Here is a 17,469-nt window from a genome sequence, read left to right as displayed (position 1 = left end):
ATCCTCTTATGACCTTGTGTTAGGGTTACCATGGCTACAACTCCACAACCCCCGTATCGATTGGAGATCTCTCCAAATTGTGGAATGGAGCGAATATTGCCAGAAACATTGCTTGACTGAAGTAACTCAGGTCCGATCTTCCGCAGTCAAAAGCCTTCCGGGTCTTCCCTCAGTGTATCACGCATTCAGTGATGTATTCAGTGAACAAGCCGCTGATGTTCTGCCTCCACACCGCCGGTGGGATTGTCCCATCGATCTCCTCCCTGGGAAGTCCCCTCCTAAGGGGCGTACCTACCCTTTGTCAATCCCTGAGACCAAAGCGATGTCTGAGTATATTCAAGAAAATCTCCAGAAAGGTTTCATCCGACCCTCTACCTCCCCTGCTGGTGCAGGATTCTTTTTCGTGAAAAAAAAAAGATGGAGGGTTACGCCCATGCATAGATTATAGAGGTCTCAATGAGATAACCATCAAGAACAGTTATCCTCTTCCCTTGATCACTGAGTTATTTGATCGTATCAAAGGTGCAAAATTTTTTACCAAGCTTGACCTCAGAGGGGCGTACAATCTGATCAGAATTCGCCAAGGCGACGAATGGAAGACTGCCTTCAACACTAGAGATGGGCATTACGAGTATCTAGTGATGCCCTTCGGTCTCAGTAATGCACCTGCCGTCTTTCAAGAATTTGTCAATGAAATTTTTAGAGATGTCCTATATAAATATCTTGTTGTGTACCTCGACGATATTTTAATTTTCTCTTCAGATCTCCAGTCTCATCGTTCTCAAGTCAAAGAAGTGCTGTCCCGTTTACGTGCTAATAAATTGTACGGTAAACTCTCCAAGTGCACATTCGAAGTCCCCCAGATACCCTTCCTAGGGTATATCATGTCCGGCTCAGAGTTGCGAATGGATCCCGCAAAACTCGAAGCCATCAACAGTTGGTCCCAACCAACCACTCTCAAAGCAGTCCAGCGTTTTATTGGCTTTGCCAACTACTACAGAAAATTTGTCAAAGGATTCTCCACCCTCATCGCTCCCATCACAGCTCTCACCCAAAAAGGTGCCAATCCAGCTGCCTGGTCCGAAGAAGCCTTGTCCGCATTCCACCTGCTAAAACAAGCCTTCATATCTGCCCCCATCCTCCGGCAGCCAGATACAGACAAACCCTTCCTCTTGGAAGTTGACGCCTCGAATGTGGGTGTTGGTGCTGTGCTCTCCCAAGTTACAGACGATGGCAAACAGCACCCCTGTGGGTTTTTCTCTCGGAAATTCCTCCCTGCCGAGAAAAACTACTCCATTGGCGATCAAGAGTTGTTGGCAATTAAACTTGCACTGGAAGAATGGCAATATCTGTTAGAAGGGGCCAAGTTTCCCGTGTCCATCTTCACAGATCACAAGAACTTACTGTACGTCCAGACAGCCCAGTGTCTTAACTCCCGCCAAGCTCGTTGGTCCTTATTCTTCTCATGATTCAGTTTTAAAATTTTCTACCGTCCTGGGTCCCAGAATGCAAAAGCCGACGCACTATCCCGTTCTATGGAAGATGACACAGTGCTACAAGAACAGCGTCCCATCATCAGTCCTACGGCTTTTGCCGCCACCCATGTGTCACCTGTGCCACCTCGAGGAAAGATGCTGGTTCTACCAGAGCTCCAGCCCAAAATCTTATCCTGGGCTCATGCCTCGTCCTTCTCCGGTCACCCAGGCGTTCACAAAACCCTGGAGATTCTTCGCCGGTCATATTGGTGGCCTCACATGAAAAAGGATGTCCAGGATTTCGTGGCCTCATGTCCTACTTGTGCCCAGCATAAAGTCCATCGTCAATCCCCTGCCGGTGCTCTCCTTCCGTTGCCCACTCCCATGCGTCCCTGGACGCACATTTCCATGGACTTTATTTCCGAGCTCCCAAAGTCTCAAGAATGTAATACCATCTGGGTGGTGGTAGACCGGTTCTCCAAAATGGCACATTTCATCCCGTTGACTGGTCTGCCCTCTGCTCCCAAGCTCGTTAAGATCTTCATCCAACATATCTTTCGGATTCATGGACTCCCTGCAGATATTGTCTCCGATCGTGGAGTGCAATTTGTAGCCCGCTTTTGGAGAGCTCTCTGTTCTGCCCTGAAGGTGAAATTGAACTTTTCCACAGCGTACCACCCGCAGTCTAATGGGCAAACAGAGAGGGTTAACCAAGACCTGGAAGCATTCCTTCGCCTGTATGTCTCCTCGTCACAAGATAACTGGGTCAGTCTGCTGCCTTGGGCAGAATTTGCCCACAATTTCAGATACCACACAGCTACTGGCTACTCTCCTTTCTACGTAGTGTACGGTCAACACCCTCGACCACCGATCTTTAAGCCTTTACCAGCCTTGGAAGTGCCTGCTGCATCTTCCACACTCAAGCATTTCTCACAAGTTTGGAAAAATGTGCATGTTTCTCTCAAGAAAGCCTCAAAAAGATATAAGTTCTTTGCTGACCGTAAAAGGAGGGCAGTTCCTCAGTTAAAACTTGGCGACAAGGTATGGCTCTCCACTCGAAATCTTCGCTTACGAGTCCCGTCCATGAAATTCGCCCCACGATTCATCGGGCCATTCCCTGTGATCCAAAGGATCAATCCTGTAGCTTATAAGCTGAAACTACCACCATACTTGAAAATCCCAAATTCCTTCCACATATCCTTATTGCTACCTCTTGTTCTCAACCGGTTCCAAAGTGCTACTCCTGAGCTCCCCAGAGTTTACACCCATCGAGGGGTTGAATTCGAGGTCGATAAGGTGGTGGATTCTCGCAGAAGATATGGAAACATCCAATATCTCATTGATTGGAAGGGCTATGGCCCAGAAGAAAGAAGCTGGATCAATGCTGCAGATGTGCATGCTCCCCGTTTGATTGCAGCTTTTCATAAAGACAACCCGAGTAAGCCCAAAGGGTGTTCGGTGCCCACCCTAAAAGGGGGGGGTACTGTCATGAACCCCGGTTCTCGCACTGCTCGCATGCGCCCCTTACCGGCACGCTGGGGTAGTGTCCTCTGTAGGTCGGCTGCCGGCACAGTCGGCAATCCCTGGCGTGATGTCTTTTGCTTCCAAGTCGCCCCTGCGTCACTGTGAGCTCCAGGTGTATTCCCTGATCAAACTGCGGGTCACATGATCCAGGTAAGCTCCAACTCACTTCCTGGTCTGTGTGCTGCTGCTGCGGCTAATCCCATCACCTGCGTCTGATTCCCTAATCACCTGGAGGAATAAAAGCCCAGCTCACAGTCTCCTCCTTGTCTTGAACAACTCGTCAGTTTACCTGTGAGTTCTCCAGCGTTAAGCTCCTGTCAAGACTCCCCACGTGCTCCAGAGATCCGGTTTCCTGAGTCCGCTGTCACCTGTGTTACTCTCAGCGTCCTGGTCATTCCACTCCTGCCAGAAGTCTCCACGTGTTTCCATCTGCCGTGTGATCCTGTCTTCTCGTGCAGCCCAGGTTACTTGCTCAGTGTCCGGTTATCCGTGGGTTCCGTGCCCGTCTCCCCTCGGCTCTCAGGCCGCTTCAGTGATCCCCAGTGATCCCCAGTACCGGCTCCCTAGCTGCTCCAGCGATCCCCAGTGATCTCCAGTACCGGCTTCCTAGCCGCCCCAGCGATCCCCAGTGATCCCAAGTATCGGCTCCCTAGCCGCTTCAGTGTTTCCCATTGTCTCCAGCGTCTCCCTGTGATACCTTCGTGTCATCCCCGGCTTCCAGGCCGCATCTCATATTCTCAAGTACCCTCCGTGTTGCTGTATAGCATTCAGTGCCATCGATCACCATCAATGGTTTTAGTACCCCATTAAAGACTCTTGTTGTCCGAACTCTGCTAAAGCCACAGGGGAACCTGGGCAGAGGGCCGCGACCTGGTCGGCAGTTGCAGCGAAGTCCATATCCCTTTGCGGGGGTCCCTGGTGAATACCACTGTCGGCTTAGACCCCGCGCCTCTGCTTTAGGTCTCAGCCAATCCTCTGTGTCCCATGCAGATCATCTCCTTCCAGTCTCCGTGCATGAGCTCCAGCTACCTCAAGCCTCCTCGCTTCCAGTTCCCTGCGCCCTCCACTGGCGCACCCAGGTCAGTGCCGGGAACACAGACAGTCCAGGCCGTGACAGATTGTTCAAGACCGATGGACTCGGCACGCGACCATAGTGTGGGGCCAGCGGCTCTCCAAGATGTCACCTCGCGTATAGAAACACAAGAAGCGACGCAGCAGCAGGTGATTACATACCTCCAGGATGTGTCCACTCGTCTGGATTCCCTCCAGCAGTCCCTCCGGCCACCTCCGTCACCGGTATCTAATCAGCCTGCCACTCATGCCCCAGCATATATTCCTCGTCTTCAGCTGCCTACTCCTAATAAATGTGATGGCAATCCTAAAGGCTGTAGAGGCTTCCTAAATCAATGTGACATCCAATTTGAACTTCTACCACAGAACTTTCCGACTGCCAGAACCAAGATAGCATATATTGTCTCCTTGCTGACTGGTTCTGCCCTAGATTGGATATCACCCCTCTGGGAAAGATCTGATCCAATTCTCACCGATTATGACAGGTCTCTACCTTCCGACGGATATTCGATGAGCCAGGAAGGCCTGCATCAGCCTCTACAGAAATTCTCCGCCTCAAACAGGGCTCTCGTTCCATGGGCCAATTCGTGGTTCAATTCCAGACTCTTGCCTCCAAGCTCAAATGGAACAATGAGGCGTTAACAGCCGCCTTCTGGTTGGGCGTCTCAGAACGCATCAAAGATGAACTTGCCACTCGAGATCTCCCTGAGCAGCTTGAAGAATTAATTTCCTTGTGTGTCAAAATAGACCTGCGCCTAAGAGAGCGAGGTTTAGAAAGATTAAAGAAAGTAGTTCCCCGAGTTCCGCCTCCGCCTCAGCACCGTCCTGCGACAACCGCTACAGAAGAACCTATGCAAATAGGTAGATCTAGGTTATCTACAGAGGAACGGTCCAGGAGGCAAAAGGAAAAATTATGTATCTACTGTGCCGCCCCCGGTCACTTCATTGGGTCCTGTCCCGAGCGTCCGGGAAACGCCAAGCCCTAACCTGCAGTGGGGGAGTCAGGTTAGGTTGTCTCAGTAAAACTCCTCCCACCACTGACTTGATTCTACCTGTTGCCCTTGTGTCCCCTGTGGGAACCCTGCAAGTCTCAGCCCTGGCAGACTCCGGGGCTGCAGGGAACTTTATCTCAGCCGAGCTGGTAAAGAAGTGTAAAATCCCAATTCTGCCTCTTTCCCAACCTCACTTCCTAACAGCGGTGGATGGAAGCAGGATCCCCGGAAGCGATATTGTGCATCGGACAGTTCCTGTCTCATTCAACGTAGGTGTACTTCATCAAGAATGTATGGACTTCCTGGTCATCCCTAAATCCTCTTATGACCTTGTGTTAGGGTTACCATGGCTACAACTCCACAACCCCCGTATCGATTGGAGATCTCTCCAAATTGTGGAATGGAGCGAATATTGCCAGAAACATTGCTTGACTGAAGTAACTCCGGTCCGATCTTCCGCAGTCAAAAGCCTTCCAGGTCTTCCCTCAGTGTATCACGCATTCAGTGATGTATTCAGTGAACAAGCCGCTGATGTTCTGCCTCCACACCGCCGGTGGGATTGTCCCATCGATCTCCTCCCTGGGAAGTCCCCTCCTAAGGGGCGTACCTACCCTTTGTCAATCCCTGAGACCAAAGCGATGTCTGAGTATATTCAAGAAAATCTCCAGAAAGGTTTCATCCGACCCTCTACCTCCCCTGCTGGTGCAGGATTCTTTTTCGTGAAAAAAAAAAAGATGGTTACGCCCATGCATAGATTATAGAGGTCTCAATGAGATAACCATCAAGAACAGTTATCCTCTTCCCTTGATCACTGAGTTATTTGATCGTATCAAAGGTGCAAAATTTTTTACCAAGCTTGACCTCAGAGGGGCGTACAATCTGATCAGAATTCGCCAAGGCGACGAATGGAAGACTGCCTTCAACACTAGAGATGGGCATTACGAGTATCTAGTGATGCCCTTCGGTCTCAGTAATGCACCTGCCGTCTTTCAAGAATTTGTCAATGAAATTTTTAGAGATGTCCTATATAAATATCTTGTTGTGTACCTCGACGATATTTTAATTTTCTCTTCAGATCTCCAGTCTCATCGTTCTCAAGTCAAAGAAGTGCTGTCCCGTTTACGTGCTAATAAATTGTACGGTAAACTCTCCAAGTGCACATTCGAAGTCCCCCAGATACCCTTCCTAGGGTATATCGTGTCCGGCTCAGAGTTGCGAATGGATCCCGCAAAACTCGAAGCCATCAACAGTTGGTCCCAACCAACCACTCTCAAAGCAGTCCAGCGTTTTATTGGCTTTGCCAACTACTACAGAAAATTTGTCAAAGGATTCTCCACCCTCATCGCTCCAATCACAGCTCTCACCCAAAAAGGTGCCAATCCAGCTGCCTGGTCCGAAGAAGCCTTGTCCGCATTCCACCTGCTAAAACAAGCCTTCATATCTGCCCCCATCCTCCGGCAGCCAGATACAGACAAACCCTTCCTCTTGGAAGTTGACGCCTCGAATGTGGGTGTTGGTGCTGTGCTCTCCCAAGTTACAGACGATGGCAAACAGCACCCCTGTGGGTTTTTCTCTCGGAAATTCCTCCCTGCCGAGAAAAACTACTCCATTGGCGATCAAGAGTTGTTGGCAATTAAACTTGCACTGGAAGAATGGCAATATCTGTTAGAAGGGGCCAAGTTTCCCGTGTCCATCTTCACAGATCACAAGAACTTACTGTACGTCCAGACAGCCCAGTGTCTTAACTCCCGCCAAGCTCGTTGGTCCTTATTCTTCTCATGATTCAGTTTTAAAATTTTCTACCGTCCTGGGTCCCAGAATGCAAAAGCCGACGCACTATCCCGTTCTATGGAAGATGACACAGTGCTACAAGAACAGCGTCCCATCATCAGTCCTACGGCTTTTGCCGCCACCCATGTGTCACCTGTGCCACCTCGAGGAAAGATGCTGGTTCTACCAGAGCTCCAGCCCAAAATCTTATCCTGGGCTCATGCCTCGTCCTTCTCCGGTCACCCAGGCGTTCACAAAACCCTGGAGATTCTTCGCCGGTCATATTGGTGGCCTCACATGAAAAAGGATGTCCAGGATTTCGTGACCTCATGTCCTACTTGTGCCCAGCATAAAGTCCATCGTCAATCCCCTGCCGGTGCTCTCCTTCCGTTGCCCACTCCCATGCGTCCCTGGACGCACATTTCCATGGACTTTATTTCCGAGCTCCCAAAGTCTCAAGAATGTAATACCATCTGGGTGGTGGTAGACCGGTTCTCCAAAATGGCACATTTCATCCCGTTGACTGGTCTGCCCTCTGCTCCCAAGCTCGCTCAGATCTTCATCCAACATATCTTTCGGATTCATGGACTCCCTGCAGATATTGTCTCCGATCGTGGAGTGCAATTTGTAGCCCGCTTTTGGAGAGCTCTCTGTTCTGCCCTGAAGGTGAAATTGAACTTTTCCACAGCGTACCACCCGCAGTCTAATGGGCAAACAGAGAGGGTTAACCAAGACCTGGAAGCATTCCTTCGCCTGTATGTCTCCTCGTCACAAGATAACTGGGTCAGTCTGCTGCCTTGGGCAGAATTTGCCCACAATTTCAGATACCACACAGCTACTGGCTACTCTCCTTTCTACGTAGTGTACGGTCAACACCCTCGACCACCGATCTTTGAGCCTTTACCAGCCTTGGAAGTGCCTGCTGCATCTTCCACACTCAAGCATTTCTCACAAGTTTGGAAAAATGTGCATGTTTCTCTCAAGAAAGCCTCAAAAAGATATAAGTTCTTTGCTGACCGTAAAAGGAGGGCAGTTCCTCAGTTAAAACTTGGCGACAAGGTATGGCTCTCCACTCGAAATCTTCGCTTACGAGTCCCGTCCATGAAATTCGCCCCACGATTCATCGGGCCATTCCCTGTGATCCAAAGGATCAATCCTGTAGCTTATAAGCTGAAGCTACCACCATACTTGAAAATCCCAAATTCCTTCCACATATCCTTATTGCTACCTCTTGTTCTCAACCGGTTCCAAAGTGCTACTCCTGAGCTCCCCAGAGTTTACACCCATCGAGGGGTTGAATTCGAGGTCGATAAGGTGGTGGATTCTCGCAGAAGATATGGAAACATCCAATATCTCATTGATTGGAAGGGCTATGGCCCAGAAGAAAGAAGCTGGATCAATGCTGCAGATGTGCATGCTCCCCGTTTGATTGCAGCTTTTCATAAAGACAACCCGAGTAAGCCCAAAGGGTGTTCGGTGCCCACCCTAAAAGGGGGGGGGGTACTGTCATGAACCCCGGTTCTCGCACTGCTCGCATGCGCCCCTTACCGGCACGCTGGGGTAGTGTCCTCCGTAGGTCGGCTGCCGGCACAGTCGGCAATCCCTGGCGTGATGTCTTTTGCTTCCAAGTCGCCCCTGCGTCACTGTGAGCTCCAGGTGTATTCCCTGATCAAACTGCGGGTCACATGATCCAGGTAAGCTCCAACTCACTTCCTGGTCTGTGTGCTGCTGCTGCGGCTAATCCCATCACCTGCGTCTGATTCCCTAATCACCTGGAGGAATAAAAGCCCAGCTCACAGTCTCCTCCTTGTCTTGAACAACTCGTCAGTTTACCTGTGAGTTCTCCAGCGTTAAGCTCCTGTCAAGACTCCCCACGTGCTCCAGAGGTCCGGTTTCCTGAGTCCGCTGTCACCTGTGTTACTCTCAGCGTCCTGGTCATTCCACTCCTGCCAGAAGTCTCCACGTGTTTCCATCTGCCGTGTGATCCTGTCTTCTCGTGCAGCCCAGGTTACTTGCTCAGTGTCCGGTTATCCGTGGGTTCCGTGCCCGTCTCCCCTCGGCTCTCAGGCCGCTTCAGTGATCCCCAGTGATCCCCAGTACCGGCTCCCTAGCCGCTCCAGCGATCCCCAGTGATCTCCAGTACCGGCTTCCTAGCCGCCCCAGCGATCCCCAGTGATCCCAAGTATCGGCTCCCTAGCCGCTTCAGTGTTTCCCATTGTCTCCAGCGTCTCCCTGTGATACCTTCGTGTCATCCCCGGCTTCCAGTCCGCATCTCATATTCTCAAGTACCCTCCGTGTTGCTGTATAGCATTCAGTGCCATCGATCACCATCGATGGTTTTAGTACCCCATTAAAGACTCTTGTTGTCCGAACTCTGTTAAAGCCACAGGGGAACCTGGGCAGAGGGCCGCGACCTGGTCGGCAGTTGCAGCGAAGTCCATATCCCCTTGCGGGGGTCCCTGGTGAATACCACTGTCGGCTTAGACCCCGCGCCTCTGCTTTAGGTCTCAGCCAATCCTCTGTGTCCCCGGCAGATCATCTCCTTCCAGTCTCCGTGCATGAGCTCCAGCTACCTCAAGCCTCCTCGCTTCCAGTTCCCTGCGCCCTCCACTGGCGCACCCAGGTCAGTGCCGGGAACACAGACAGTCCAGGCCGTGACATATATATATATATATATATATATATATATATATATATATATATATATATATATATATATATATATATATATATATATATATATATATATATATATATATATATATATATATATATATATAGCGCAGCCAGGGGTCTGGCACTCCCAATAATATATTTCAAATAGCCGGTGCCCTCACAGGAGTGAATGGTATATAGAACAGAGGTGCGGCACTCATAGCAGAAATGAAGAGGCAATAAATGAGTTTCTTAGATCAACGTTTCAATTTCATTAAGCAAGATTTTCATCAGGATACAGATACAGAGAAAAGACATACCTTATATCAAGTAACACCACCATGTGAATGAGGGCAGTACGTGAGAACACACCCCTCTCAGGCTGGGATTGATGACATCATAGGACTGAGCAGCTTACACTGACCCCGTGCTGTGTCAAACCATCACCATAGCAACAATCAATCGAAAAAATATATACAATATGTACAAATGACCGAAGCAAATGAAATGTAAATGTCTAGCAGTATTTGATATTTTCCATTCTATATCTATACAGTATTACATTGATATGGCATAGCAAAAAATAGGTAAATATACGAATAAATGCTTTTAACGGAATATACTCAGGTTAATCTGCTCATTTAACCCTTTGGGTGCAACCACATCAAGGCGGAAAATCCATCGCGCCTCACATTGGAGAAGTTTAAGGGAACGGTTTCCCCCTCTCAGGGAAGGGGGTATGCTTGCATTGTAAAAAATGTCGAGCAACCGATTGGTCGCTTTGTTTTTTGTCAATTGTGGATCTGATTGCACTGCGATGTTGAGCAATGCGTTTTTTTATCTTGCATTCCGCTTTGCCTATGTAGACTAAACTACATGGGCAGATGATTTTATAGTCAACATATGATGAGTGACAATCAAAGTGATAGCGTATTTTGTCATTTTTGCCAGTATGGGGATGGCTGAAGGAGTCACCCGTTAACATAAACTGGCATGCAGTGCATGTGCATCTAAAGCAGCCAAGTTTGGTGCCACCTAGAAATGTGGATTTAGTGGAAGCAGATTTAATATTGACTTCTGTTTTAACCAGGATGTCTCGAAGGTTGCGACCCCTGGAGAAACAAATGATACGTTTGTCTTTGAAGGGTAAGGCTGGGTCACTTTTTTATTATGGGCCAACATTTTTTAACAGATTTAGTGATGGTATTGGAAGCTGTATTAAACCGAGTCACCCAGGGAATACGTGATTGGTCAGAGGTTTTGGGGCAAATCGACTGCAACAGGGTTTTTCTATCCATATTAAGGACCTTTGATTTACATTGTAATAACTGTTTGAGACAGTAACCCCGTTCTACAAATTTATCAATTAATTGATCAATTTGGGTTTCAGCATTCAATTTATCGCTGTTGATACGGTATACTCGTATCATCTGCGAGTAGGGGAGACCTTGGGTAAGTTTTTGTGGGTGACAGCTCTGAGGTTGTAATAAAGTGTTACGATCCATTGGTTTAATATAAACAGATGTAGTTAATTTACCTTCATTCACATCAATATTTACATCAAGAAAATGTACATGGTGGCTGCTGAGCTCAAAAGTGAATTTGATGGGACCATTCAATTGATTATAATCTTCAATAAGTTTAGTCAAAGAAAATTCATCATCGCGCCATATGATCAGAAGATCATCAATGAATCTTTTAAAGAGAATAATTTGGTTGCTCACAAGATTGGATGAAAAAAACAAATCAGATTCGATGGCAAACATGAATATATTTGCATACACCGGTGCCATGGAAGATCCCATGGCACAGCCCCGCACTTGCAAATAAAATTCTCTATTATAAATGAAAAAAATTGTTATTTAAAATGAATTCAAGCAATAATAATAAAAAATAATTTTTTGTCTCACCGAAGTCACTTTTGCTTCTCAGGAACGATTGCACAGCAGAAATGCCCATATCATGGGGGATAGATGTATAAAGGTTGACTACATCAACTGTAGCCAGTATGCACTTATCAGGAAGAGAGTCAATGTTGTCAAGTTGTTGCAGCAAAGTAGGTGTATCAAGCAAGAAGGTCGTTTCCTGCTGGATCAATGGTTGGAATTGAGAGTCCAAGTATGTGGCCGATGGTTGCAGTAAAGAGTTCGTTGCGGAGACAATCGGGCGTCCTGGGGGGGGGTTAAGACCTTTATGAATTTTCGGTAATGTATAAAGGGTTGGGATTACCGGATGTTCAGGAAGAAGAATCTCTGCAATTTTTGTATTAATTACCCCAGAGTCAGTGCCGATGTTCATGATATCACTCAGTTGTTGTCTGCATGTTGAAGAAGGGTTGCGAGAAAGTTTTTTATAGGTAGCTTGATCAGAAAGCTGACGTGTAATCTCCTTGTGATAGTCATTCAAGTCCTGCAATACAATCCCACCTCCCTTGTCCGCTGGGCAGATAATTAGGTTGTCGTTGGTTGCTAATTGCTTGATTGCTTGTCTTTCAAGTACAAATAAATTGGGATGTTGATTGCAGGAGTTAGTTGAATCGGAAGTAATTGATTCATCAATTAATCTAGCAAAAGTCTTTATGCTTGGATTAAACGTTTGTGGGGCAAAGTGAGAAGGAGGACAATATTTCTTAAGAGTCTCTGGAACAGGAGCAGTAGGTAAGGCCATCACTAGGTTATCGATGCGGTTATGGAAAAATTTCTTTAATTTGAGTTTTCTAATAAGTTCAGTCTTCTCAATTTGCCATTGAAATTGATCGAAAGAAACTGAGGGAACGAATGACAGGCCACGGCTCAGTACTTTTTGTTCACTGTCAGAGAGTTCATATAAAGATAAATTGTAAATCAACGTGCTTTCGGGGGTTTGGCAGTAGTTTTGCTTGACAACAAAAAAGCAAGTACTCTCTTCCTAGTGAAGTGGTGTCGGCAGACACAATAAATACATTTAAAATAAGGCTGGATAAACATTTATTGGATAAAAACATCCATGGGTACAAATAAGAAACATAATCCTTCTCTAAAATACCAGAGCATTCTATACTACAAGGGACACGCTATTATAAATCTAGGCTGAACTAGATGGACGCAAGTCTTTATTCAGCCCTACCTACTATGTAACTATGCAACTATGTAACACAGGCATTCAGAAATGCAATGTGTTATATATGTATAAAGTGCAGTCCCCCCCCCCCAGAATAGCCCCCTTCCTCTCATCACATCATCAACCCACCACCCCCATACACATATCCATACAGTACATATAGCCATATCTTCTTATCAACCAGTGACAGACTGGCTGCAGCTGCTGAACTTGCCTTTGTAGAAGGACACGGCTCTCTGGCTATGACTCTACTTCAGTTGCCCCATCACGTAAGGAAACTGTGGCCGTGTGATGGGCTGAGGGGGCGGAGCCACATGTGATCAAATGGACTGCTCTGTCAAGGGGCCTGCTATCATTGGGGGTTATTCTAGTTCACTCTTTCTGAGAAAATCCTTCTTAGATCGACAAAACCATGTGCACTGCAGGTGGGGCAGATGTTACTTGTGCAGAGAGAATTAGAGTTGGGTGGGGTTTTACTTCAAAGTGAGATCTACATTGCAGTGTAAAAATAAAGCAGTCAGTATTTTCCCTGCACAGAAACAAAGGGGGAAATTTACTAATATGAAAAACCTAGTTTTTCGTATTAGTATTTTTCCTACGACTGCATACGACTGTTTCAGTCGTTTGCAAAGTCGTGTTCCGGAGGGGGATTTACAAAGCAGTCATATACGACTGCTTTGTAACCCTCCGATGGTGTAATGATTGGTATTAGCTGGCCGTATATACGGCCGCTAATACGAATTCCTACAGGCAGTCTGCACGGATCAGTCAGATCCGTGCAGGCTGCAAGGGGTAAAAAAAAATAGAAAAAATAAATAAATAAAAAAACAACTCCAGGTCCGAGGCTGGTTCCCAAAATATGGGGGACAAAATGACTAGGGGTCCCCCGTATTTTAAGAACTAGCCCCAGGCCAAACCAGCCAGCAGGGTAATGCCACAGCCGGGGGGAGACTTTTTATACAAGTCCCCCCGGCCAAAGCATTCAGCCCTCTGGCCAGGGGCCCTGGGGGAGTGGGGACCCCCCCAATAAAGGGGTCCCCCCCCTCCAGGACTTACCTGACCAGGCTGAAGCCTGGTGCTGTCCCCGGTGGCCCTGTGCGGTGGCCACCGGGCTGATCTTGGTGTAAAAAAAAGATTAATAAACTATTGTTTTAAACTGTGGAACTATGAGTCCCAGCAAGCCTCCCCCGCAAGCTGGGACTTGGAGAACCACAAGTCCCAGCCTGCGGGGCATTAAAGGGCCCGCTGGGTCTTGTAGTTCCACAATAAAAAAAATAGTTAAATAAATACACACTGACATAACTAGGAGTGACTCTAGTCGCGCCACACAGAAGGCTGCTGCTCTAAAAAGACCCCCCTGTTAGTGGGAGACAAATAGGTATGGATAGTAGAATGGATAGAGAGCGCCAGAGGCCAAAACATTTTTTTAAAAAGTTGACATATTTTATTAAAACGTTTATAAAAAAACGTGTGGTGTCTCAGTTCTTTTGAAGACGGTAACAACCCAACGCGTTTCGTCTTTAGAAAGACTTCATCAGGGGTTTTTAAGATAGACACTGCAAGTGGTAAAAACATATCAAGTGTAAATACAACTGGGTATCCAATTTAAAATGGTGGTACAATTAGTTGACATAAAATATCCATAGAAATGGTTACAAAGAGTGGGTACATACCAAAAAAGAATACAAGGAGATGACTCAAATATTTTCCAAATTATATGATGGAACTCAATTATATGATAGAGGTCGCAATCTAAAAGATCAAAAGACAATAGTGGTATAAGATGGATTGGGAAGGAGGGGAGTACTTTTATAGGATAAAGAATATTTGATGACAGATTTTGGAAATGTTTTCCTAAGGAAACATATACCCAAGGAAACATATACCTTTAGTAGGTGTTACAACTGGATTGGAAGTTTTACAGATCCATATGGGATGAGACGGTTGTTAGTCCCATATTCTTCTAGGTGTAGAGAATCTGTTAGATGGAGGGTGGATTTTAATACAAAATATTTATATAGCTAGATAGTTAGTGATCTCAAAGTCATTAGTTGAAGCGAGGAGATATTACCTTCAAAGGATAGTTAAATCAGCACTTGCCGTATGGTAGAAGTTATATGGACTGGACTGAATGAACGTTCTACAGGGTCAAACGAGGACCTTAATTTCTGAAGTAAGAAAATAATCACTCATCTATATTCTAATACTTCTATATGAATGTAGGTCAAAAATGTTTAAAAAAAGATGGACATTACCTTCCAGGTGTTATCTATGGGTAGACAAGATGGTGAAGGTGGAACTATGTCCGCACAAAGAGACGTTGCTGTAAAGACACTTGTATGGTGGCTTTTTGCAACAATGGTTCTACAAAGGAGAAATATCCAAACCATAATAATAGGGTCCATATTTAAATGCTGAATATCCCTAACTGGCCTCTATATAAGCTTTACACAGATTAGGAATCGCCTAGTGTGTATGGTAGATAGTCATCTAATTAGTATTAAATGTGAGACATTTTCCATATACACAGTGTGGCCAGCTAAGCAGTAAATGCACTGGGTACACGGGTTATCAGTTGTGAAGGTTACAGCTATAAAGATACATTATATATGCACACAGTATAGTCAGCTTAGCATAAAATACACAGAGTAAACAGGTTGTCAGTTGCAACAATTACAGATATAAAGATACATGTTAAGGCTGCAAGTAGCAGTAGTTACAAATGTAGAACACAAATTATGTAACAGATATGGATAGACATAATCTGGTGTATCATAATGTATCCTACCTGCACAGAAGTAACAATGAGAGCATCAGCAACGTCCAATATGTTGCTGGGTGATTGGTGCCTGTTTATATGCTGTGGCATATGTGACATCACTTCCGGAAGTGAATGTGCGGAAAAACTAGCAAAAACGGGGATACCGGCTATATTAAAATGCCCAATGCAGAAGGGGAGAGTGAGAGTATAGGGCGCCTAAATACCTCTCACGGCGGGTAGTATCTGATGTGAAGATAAATAGGGTTACAATACACTGAACGCCGTTTGCGTTCCAATTATGCGTTCCACCATAACAGCGGTGGCTTCCGTTTCCTGCCTGGAAGACAGGATGATGTGACGCAGGTCACGTGATGCTGTATGTGTCAGCATGCGTTTCATCAGCTCTACAGCAGCCCTAGATGCTGGCTATGCGTTCCACCGACACACACTGAGTGAAGATGGGCGCATCACGTGATAATACACGTGACTGCATGCGTTCCATCTACAATGTGCTGATTCCGCATTCCTGGATGACATATTGCGTTCCAATAACTATATATGAGTGGAGCGAAATGATGACAGCTATGTATGATAAACTATGGGTATGGGGGGCATACAGACATGGAGGTGGATGCCATTGCTATATGTCACAAACGTGTATATAGGAATATTGACTACTAGTATGTAAGAATGGTGACATGGGAGAAAAATTATACACTAATAGGTGCATAACAAGTACACTATAGGGATGAGGAAGTGCATCATGAAAAAAAGGGATATTCTATTAGCATAGATAATCTATAAGAAAGACTCTCATTGTACTCACAAACGACTATGTGGGAATGTTGACAAATAGTAGTGAGAGTGGTGACATAGGAGAAAAAATATATGCACTATATAAGTGCATAACAAGTACACTAATAGGATGAGTAAGTGCATCATGAAAAAAACGGGGTGTTCTATTAGCACAGATAATCTATAAAAAAAACTCTCATTGCACTCAAAAAAATGGGGACAATTGAGAGATAAACTAAAGGATTACTATATATGATACACCGGATTTTACAATGGTTAGCATTAACAGTAATATCAATAAAAATATATGTAAATTGCAGCGTGATGATAAAGATAATGAAGAAAATCACGGTGTGATAATAAAGAGAAATGTAGAGTTATATGCTACAATATGTTGCATATTCAAAATAGGTGTGCTAGTACATATAGTAAAGTAGTAATATAATAATAAAGTAGTGGGGAATAGTTAAAGGAGAGGTACTAGTGAATTTCATAACCCAAATATAGGGAAAGTGATACATAATGAGATAGCCACAAGAATGAGTTTGAGTACGAAGGTAATGAGGAAGAAAAAATATATAGAATTGGCCCCAATGGCTAAATGGTGGGATGGAATGGCTGGTATCGTATATGTGGGGTATTTTTTAGTGGTTCAAAAAGGACACAATATCAACATTCTCGTTGAGACAAGGCATTCAGTGTATATATCCAAAATGTTTCTCGTTTGGAAAGTTTCAGGTCTCTACCGCCTCCTCTAGGATTTGGTTCCACAACTTCCAGTATGGTGAAGCTAAAAGTGTTAATATCGACTTTCGAATCATGTGTTTCTTGAAAGTGCCTCGGAAGACTGTGGGAGATGATCTTATTTTTAATGTTTCGGATATGTTCCTGTATCCTGGTTTTCCCTTGTCTTTTGGTTTTTCCAATGTAGATGTATCCGCAACCACAGGTGACCCTATATATAACATAGGTCGAATTGCATGTAGCTTGGTGCTTTAAAGAGTGTACCTTTTTGTCAATCACGCATTTAAAAGGGGCTTTTTCTATGAACTTGCAGCAGATGCATTTTTTACACGGAATACATCTGTTGCTGTTTGATAGAAACAGGCCGGTGTTAGTGGTTGTTTTCTTTTTCAACTTCAGTTGGCTAGGAGCCATGATGTTTTTTAAGTTCGTCGCACGCCTGAAAATAATGTCAGGTTTGGAAGGAAGATGTGGACCCAGAATGTGATCTTTGAGCAAGATGTCCCAATGCCTAGATAGGATTTTTTTAATCTGATGGTTTTCTTTATTGTACTGTGTTGCGAAGCATCTTCCATGGTTTTTG

The 17,469-nt window shown here is 45.6% G+C and overlaps 1 protein-coding gene across 2 annotated transcripts in view; it reads right to left on the bottom strand.

Moving 5' to 3' along the window:
- ANKS6 (ankyrin repeat and sterile alpha motif domain containing 6) overlaps window positions 1-15,459 on the bottom strand; it is a 242,328-nt gene extending 226,869 nt beyond the window's left edge. The window contains exons 1-2 of one of the 2 annotated variants that reach the window (XM_083188372.1): window positions 15,375-15,431; window positions 14,842-14,950 (exon numbers count right to left, since the gene is read on the bottom strand). Coding sequence is in view for 1 of the 2 variants with exons in the window: in XM_083188370.1 (XP_083044496.1) it covers window positions 15,375-15,400 (26 nt within the window). In the remaining variant the exon portion in view is untranslated. Of the gene's footprint in view, window positions 1-14,841; window positions 14,951-15,374 lie in introns of both variants that reach the window. The other variant, XM_083188370.1, reaches the window with a different exon arrangement.
- Between the last annotated feature and the right edge of the window lie 2,010 nt (window positions 15,460-17,469).

This window comes from Crinia signifera, chromosome 5, assembly GCF_055691185.1.
Source record: "Crinia signifera chromosome 5, ASM5569118v1, whole genome shotgun sequence".
In the NCBI taxonomy this organism is placed as follows: Eukaryota; Metazoa; Chordata; class Amphibia; order Anura; family Myobatrachidae; genus Crinia; species Crinia signifera.
The sequence above is the reverse complement of the archived record's forward strand: the minus strand, read 5'-3'. Positions and strand labels throughout refer to the sequence as shown.